Source organism: Platalea leucorodia (genome assembly GCF_965183815.1).
Source record: "Platalea leucorodia genome assembly, chromosome: 1".
Taxonomy (NCBI): domain Eukaryota; kingdom Metazoa; phylum Chordata; class Aves; order Pelecaniformes; family Threskiornithidae; genus Platalea; species Platalea leucorodia.
This window is the reverse complement of record NC_138823.1, coordinates 158903053-158910757: the sequence shown is the minus strand read 5'-3', so window position 1 is coordinate 158910757 and position 7705 is coordinate 158903053. Positions and strand designations below refer to the sequence as shown.

At 44.9% G+C, this 7705-nt stretch overlaps 1 protein-coding gene across 3 annotated transcripts in view; it reads left to right on the top strand.

Annotated features, from left to right (window-relative positions):
• Nucleotides 1-2720: 2720 nt before the first annotated feature.
• Nucleotides 2721-7705, top strand: part of UBE3C (ubiquitin protein ligase E3C) — an 80134-nt gene continuing 75149 nt past the window's right edge. For all 3 annotated transcript variants that reach the window (XM_082325817.1, XM_082325818.1, XM_082325819.1), the window contains exon 1: nt 2721-2909. In XM_082325817.1, coding sequence (XP_082181943.1) covers nt 2844-2909 — 66 coding nt within the window. In that variant the 5' untranslated portion in view covers nt 2721-2843. The remainder of the gene's footprint in view (nt 2910-7705) is intronic.

Below are 7705 nucleotides of genomic sequence, written 5' to 3'. Positions count from 1 at the left end.
GCAGCGGGTGAGGCAGGTGGGTGTTGACACAGCATACTACAAGAGCAATATTCTTAGATCCTTGAGTATGTGTTTGTCAGGGCTCTGAACGCACTGACAGGACTTGGTTGCCCTGAACATCTTCAGCCAGGACCCCCACTCACTCCCCCTGCTGCTCTTTGGTCCATCTAAGCACAGGCGTACCTGTCTCCAGCCTGCCTCCTGGATGAACCTTGAACCTAGGTCGTAGCACTGTCTCCTGCTCGTGGCTGGACCCTTTGGACTCCTCCTCTCACACTGCATGGGGCTGCCGGTGAACCCATTGCCAGGCTCTGCCCACCGTCTTTGGGTCCTGCGGGACTACGTCCTGACTGGGGAGGGCACGGCCTGTGCTGGGGTCACGCTCGGCGCCCACTTGTCTTCCTTCATGGAGCAGCCCTGCTCTTGCTGCTCCCTGAGAATACTAAACCAGTCTCCGCTCTGACTTTTTGACTAAGTGACACTGAGATTTCTGACTTTTGTATATTTTCTCCACTGTGATATAAATGTGTGTTTTGTCCCAAAAAATAAATGTAAAAATAAACCACACTTAGTTTCTTTTATGCTTCCATAAATTCACTGTATTCAAGATACAAGCACTCAGTTTATTCTGTTATACAAGTTTTCATTTAGTAAAATTACACCTAGAGTGGCCTCTAGGGGCACATGCAAATCACTAAGACTTCCCAGACAAACATTCATCAGTTGGGCCCATGTCATTTAGCACCTGCTTCTTCAGAAGGTAACAGCCAGGGTCAGCAGAGGATCCTGTGTCCTTCTGACATCGGAGCTGGAACCTGTCAAACGTGTATCAGTCTAAAACCTGCCTCACAGAAATCCTGCTCCCTGCAGTTTCATGTTTCTTTGGCTTCTTACATGAGGAGGGATTGAATCCGTAAGTTGGCTTTGCTAGTGATAAAAAGTTGGCACAAACTCATGACCTAACTGGTTGCTTCTGTGCTATTGAAAATCAATGAATTAACTGCTAGGGACACCTAGACTAGTCCTTTTCCGTACAAGACTTACAAAGTTTATCAAGGCTTAAGTCCACTTGAAAAAAATGCTGTCATGCTTGGAAAAAAAACTTGCTACCACTCCCATATTGTGTTGTGATATTACATCAGCAATGCAACGTGTTGAAACTACGAATGAACATTTGACGTGGTATTTCACAATGCCCTAAACCTCAACTGCATTCATAAACAGTATTTATAGGAGGCCAGGCTTGCTTATACTGAAACTATGTTATCTCGGGAAATGCAGGGCTGATGTTCACTCTTGCCAAGCACTTGTTCCCTCATGAAAAGTCTGAAAAGTCTGAAATTTTAAGATTTAGACTCTTCTGAATCACCTAAATCCAAAGAAATCTCAACAAATATTTCATTCGTCAGCCAGCTTGGCGATAATTAAATGGCATTGCGGTCTCGGTATGAACAGCTGCGAAGTGCGTATATCCTCTCCTGACACGGATCCTTGCCATTTGTTTGTTGTGATACACCAATGCGAGAATCGACGAGTTAGGGCTCAATCAAATTTCCACTGCAGGAAATGAAAGCTGGATTTGGCTACGTATATTTATTTAGCACCTCGTAGCTGCAGACTGAATAACTGCTTTTTGTTACTGCTGCTGTCTGTATCACCTCTGTATATGGTAGGATGCAACTGCAGCACTGAAACACGGAGAACAAGCTAAGAAATATAAAATAAAGGAGCCTCAGGTATAGGTTCACCATTCAGGTCTACTGCTTTTATATTACAGCCCTTTTATCTTTCTGTTCTTCATTGAGGCCCTGATCCCATGCACACCCCGCTTGCACCAGGAACTTTCTCAAGTGGATTTTCACATCTGTAAGCTCAGGAGCCTGTGCTTGGCTGTTCAGTGCCCGGTCTTCAGACTGGTCATGAAGTCTTTGCAATGGGGGAATGTCTACCATACGCTTGTCCTACAAAAAGGACAGATTTTTTTTTTTTATATATATATATATATATATATATACACATATATAAATGCACAGCCCACCGACGCCGAGGAAGGCAGCCCCGCGGCCAGGCCAAGCGGGCCCCTCACTCAGCTCGGCCCGGTCCCCGGCGCTGCCCGGCTGGGGCGGAGGCGTACGGGCGTACGACGGTTGCACGTCCAGCTCCAACCGCTGCCGTGCACCCACGCGAAGCTCATCTTTAAAACGGGGAAGAAGTTTTGGCGGAAACAGCGGCAGCTGGGACAAGCCGGGCGGCGGGCCGGGCGGCGGGCCGGGGGTGCAGGCCGGGGGTGCAGCGCTCTCCTCAGGCCCGGGAAGCGCGGGGGCAGGCCCGGGCGGGGCGCGCGCGGCCCCGGCGGCTGCGGGCGGCGCGCGCGCCGCCGCGCCCGGTCGTCGGGAGCGCGGCGGGGAGGCTGCGGGCGGCGGCCATCTTCTCTCCACAGCCGGCTGCTCCCCCAGTGCAAGTGAAGCAGCCCCGCCAGCCCCCCCCCCCCCTCCGCTCCCTCCCTCCTCCTCCTCCTCCTCCCTCCCACTACACTCAGCCGTCGCCGCCGGTCAGAAAGGGGGCGACCGGGGAAGCGAAGGCCGCGGGGCGGGGAAGGCGCCGGGTGGAGGGGGAGAAACCGGGCCGCCGTGAGGGGAGCAGCCCCGCGGGGGCGGGCGGCGGGGGCGGCGCGGGGCTCGCCGGCGGCGGGCGGGCGGGCCGCGGGGTGCCAGCCCGGGGGGTCCGTGCCTCCCCGGGGCCGGCGGCGGCCCCTCCGCTCGCCCCTGCCGGCCGGCCGGCGCCCCCCTTGCGGGGTCAGCTCGGGGGGCCGGACCCCGCTCTAGATGGGATAAGCGGTAAACATGTTTAGCTTTGAAGGGGATTTCAAAACAAGGCCCAAGGTGTCTCTCGGAGGAGCGAGTAGGAAGGTAAGAACGGCGCCTGTCTGTCTCCGCGTTTGTGTCTGTTTCCCTCGTCCCCGCCTGCCTCCTCCGTGTATTATCGTTATTTTTACCGTTGGGCCTTCAAAAACGGGAGCAGCTATGACTAAGGTGTAATAGAGGGGAAAAAATATCCTCCCCTCCTGGTGATGTGTTTATCTCTGATCTCCCTGGCTCTGTGTTTTTTTCTTTCTTTTTTTTTTTTTTTTTAATCAGGCCACACGCACCCTCCCAGGCTGGTAGTGTAGTAAGAATTGTGGGAAGCGAGGAAATGTCTCCTTAGCTCATCGTGTCGTCCCCGTCTCTCCCCCCCCCCAAGCAATCCGGTTTGTTGTGACTGGTAGCCGTCTGTAGGGCTCCCGGGGTGAAGGAGGGGAGGGCTCCCAGATCTCTTGTCATCCCTCTCCAGGGGGAAAGTCCTGCGGGGGCCCCCCTCGCCGGAGGGAAGGCGGGGAGCAGCCTCACCCAACTCCAGATCAATCCGAATTGCTGGGGGAGGCTCCATCCACCTGAGCGAGGGTTGCCGGGTCACACAGGTTTAAGCTTTTCCCTGTCAAGTTTAAGTTCAGTCAATTTGTCGTGTGCAGGGTGAGTAGCAGTTAATTGTCTGCCGTACCGGACTATTGAATCTCCTTGTATTGATTGATGGAAAAGAAGCGAGACGGTTTATTTAGATCTTACTGATTGGACAGGGTAGTCAAATGTTTAGTCAAGCACTGAAGGGCATAGAATTACCGAAGAACAAGAGAAAGGACGAAGTGTTTTTAGAAGTGGCCTGATTTGTTAGGGTCACTTTAATTCACTGCTAAAATACTGATTCCTCATGTTATCATTGGACGTGATTGTGTGGGAAGCCATTGAATGTTTTCATTAGTATTTTTTAATCTTAATGGGGGCAAAAATAAGTCAAGTTTTGTTACTGTGCACTGTAAGCCGGTCTGGTTCTCTGAAACTTTGAAGGCTTGGCAGTACAGTTAGGAAACTGAGCTAACATACTGCACTACGTGATATTAAAATCACAGTCAAGTTTGCATTTTGGTGTATTCCCTTGCGTAATTTATTAAAGCGAATGTGTAACAGAACTGCATTTAAATTGTGCAGCTTTTCATCGGAATCATCTTCTGTTTATCTTAAGACATTTCTGTTCGTTAGACTACATACAATGGCATTACACCAGTCAGAAATATGACAAATAGTCTCCAATTGAAGTAGGAGTTGACAGAACATGCCCTGGTCCTAAGCTGTACACTTCAGGTACTTTGCAACTGTTGGCACTGACTTGCTAGTAGTGTTGCTTGCAGAACATGTTTCCTTCTACAGAAGTAAACAACTGTCATAATATCTTCTTTTACACATACTGATTTCTTCATGAAAATTCAGCAGAATTCTATTTATTTTAATTATATGGGACAAATGCATTAATGTTATACAGGTATAAATTTCCAAGGGCAAATATTAAAAGGTAAATGAAGTGGAAACTGAAATTGATGCATAACCTTCCCTCTGTCCAACACAAAGATTGTATTTCATGATCAGATTGATACTGAGTGGTCCACAGATTTCACGATTTTACATTGGTACACTGAAGTGCTTGTGCTGCATCAATGCAAAGCAGTTAGTCGCAGCTTTGGACGTCATCGTTACATGGATATCACAGAATGCCCTTGAAATAGCTGCTTATTTTCAGAGACTACGTACAGTACTAATGAAAGAATTTATTTAAACAGTACTAAGAATTACTTCTAAAAATGCAGTTTACCTGAACTGTTATGTAAACATACTACAGCAGAGCTTGGTGTAGCAAGTGTTTACGTGGGTTCCATGAGCGTCTCATCTCATGTCACAGGCTCCTTGTGAGCACGTTTCTCATACCTATAGGCTTCAGTTTTACAGAAGGCTGAATTGTAAAATGTTTCCTTTCAGCTTTTTGTGCACGTGGAGAAAAAAAATAAGATTGTTCTTTGAGAAACCCCCTTTCCCTCCCAAACGTGTGTAATTTTAGAAAGATACAGTGTATAGTTCCAACGCTGCACCTCTGCCATGCTCTGTTAGTTAGCTGGGTGCTAACTACTGCCTGTTTTGATTCCTTTGGTGGAATAAAGCACAACTGAGAAATACTGGTAGAGTCTGTATGCAGGCTGCTTAATGCTAAGAATAACTCTTGACCCAATTTGGGGAAGTTTCCCAAATGTTGTTGCACATGTGTAACTACATTAGCAAAACCTTCCCAGTGAGAAAGCAGGGCCTCCAGTTTGAGGAGCTAGTCAGTGCTAAAGGTGCCCGCAGAGTCTTTCTGATGTGGAGACAACTACACCAAAATAAATGATCAGCAAAACTTACTATTAAAAGTATGGTTTTGCTGATATAACTGCAGCTGCAAACAATAACAGTGTTGGTCACGGGTCACATGTGTTGATACCCAGTCTGACATCGCCACGTGTGTCTGTAGTGTTTCTGTAGGCCTCGCAAGGGATTGACTTCAATAAGTCTTATCAGTATAGGCACAATGATAGAAATATGGCTGGGGACTTGTGGCATTGTGGCAGTTAGAAAGGTACAGAATCTAGTGTGCTTTCTCACCGCTGACTTTTATGTGTTTTTGAATGATAGAAGCAGAGACCTTCAGGTTTGTTTTTACACTGTTTGCATCTTGTGTTCATGTGCGTCATGACGGTCTGAATTGTGGATGCTGTAGAGAGGCACTTCAATCCAACCAATCCTTTTGCCAAAAGAGTAGTCTAAATATCACTTATTTTTGTTACAATCCTGGGTTGCAAAATTAATGTTCTCGAAATGGCTATCCTTGTTGACCAATCCTTTCAGAACATTATTGTAACATTTTAATATTGCATTCTACATAAGTGTAAAAATATAGGTGGTATTGTCTGTGTTTGGACTTTTCCCTCTGCATTTACTTTCACAAATCTGCTGATTCATTTGGGCTGTTTGCGTTAGTTGTATATTTGTTTGAGGGTATAGATACTGTGTTTTATTGACAATGTTAATTTTTGTGTGTTTTTTTTTTTTAGGGGGGCTTTTTGTCACCTTTAAAATGTTATTCCATGCTTTATGAAGTTCTTCAAAAGTTATTTTCAGATTTAGTTTTAATTATAACTGGCAAGACGTATTTTTTTACTTCTGAAGTAAAATAGCCTCCAAAAATGAATACTGTTACTGGAGTTCAATACAGGAACATCTCGAATTAACTCATGGACCTTTTTGTCCAGGACAGCAGTTGTTGCCTAAAAGGCTGTGGCTGCAGAATTTCTGTGGTGTGTCGGGCAGGAAAAAAGAGGTGCGTCTGAAGAGTTGGTTTGGGGTGCAGCTCAAATTGAGCTAACCTGACCTAACTGTGCAGTGGACTGAAACAGATGGTCCTTCCCCTGGGTGGTTCCTACCCCATCGTTTGTGTCCTATATAGTGAACATATTTCTTCAGAGTGGAATGTCACCATGCCTTCTGGTAGCAGCTGGCAGGTTTCACTAATTTTATCATGAAGTTGGACTCTTGGTGGCATGGTGCAGAGTCTGTTTAACCACGTCAGCTTGATTTGGTACAGTCAGGCCTAGTGTTCCTTTATTAATTTTATCAGCATTAAGGAAAACACGAGGTACCAGTGCTTTAGTACATTCATGCAGGGGGATCCCCATGCCTGTACAAGGGGCTCTGTAGCTCCACATTATTTGTTTAGGTTGTGAAATGTATTAATGACATCTTGTAAGCCTTTAACAGGAAAAATAGTTAATATTATTAAGTCAAATTTACAGCATCACTTGAGATATCGAAAGCATGCTTTTATAAATCCCAAGCCTGTTTAAAAGAGCGTATTTTTAGATTACAATACAGTATGAGATGGTTTTAAAAAAAATCTTCCTTTTCAGGAATTTGTAATACAGATGAGTTAGCAGTCATGAAAGTGAAAGTGAAACCAACTTCACTGAGTTTCTTTTTGGATTTTGGTTTTGTTTTTGTGGAACACGTGGAAAATTACTAATGAACAAATAGCAATGACTCCATCTGTATTTTAGAAAGTCTCTTTAATTTCTTTTAATATGGACATTTTTAATAATCAAAGATCTTCAGTTTACAAAGTTTGTTTATATTTTCTTTTAGTAGTTACTGATACATTTTCTTAAATTAATAGCGTAACATTAAGCATTAGATTCCTGTATATCTTTCTTCCCCCTCTCAGCTGAAGTACAGAGGTAGAATTCCAGAAGCAGCTTGTTTGCTCTTTGTTGTCTGTATTCTATGCATGAAGTAACTTCTTGTAGGATAAGAATTAATGATTTAAAAACAGTAGGCTGTAAAATTGCCAGTGTATGGAGAGATCTGCACAGGTTGGGATTGCTTATGGTGATAGATGTTTGTAGGATTTAAGCAATGATGGGACAGATTTGAAAAATAGTTCTGTTTCTCTCTCACTGATTGATAGAGGAAAGTTCTTAATAATTTCAGGAAGAAAGAATTACTATTTTATTATGTTTTATTTTAACCTACACCAGGTCACAATGGAAATGAAATGATGCTAGGAATTTATAGTACAGGATTTCTAGATTACAATTACAAATTTACAGTTTATTTTTGAACGGTGGGAAAGAAGTGCACTTTGCTTTGCTTCATAAGACCTTTGTCCCATAAGGCACATGGCGTAGATCCTTATGCAAGTACATACCTCATTCTGAGTCAGAACTGTGTTGTGTCCAGAACATTGAAATGTCAGAGCCTAAGTCTTGAAATACTCTTTGAATTTCAGATTTGTCGTGTGGAAATACGATCAGACC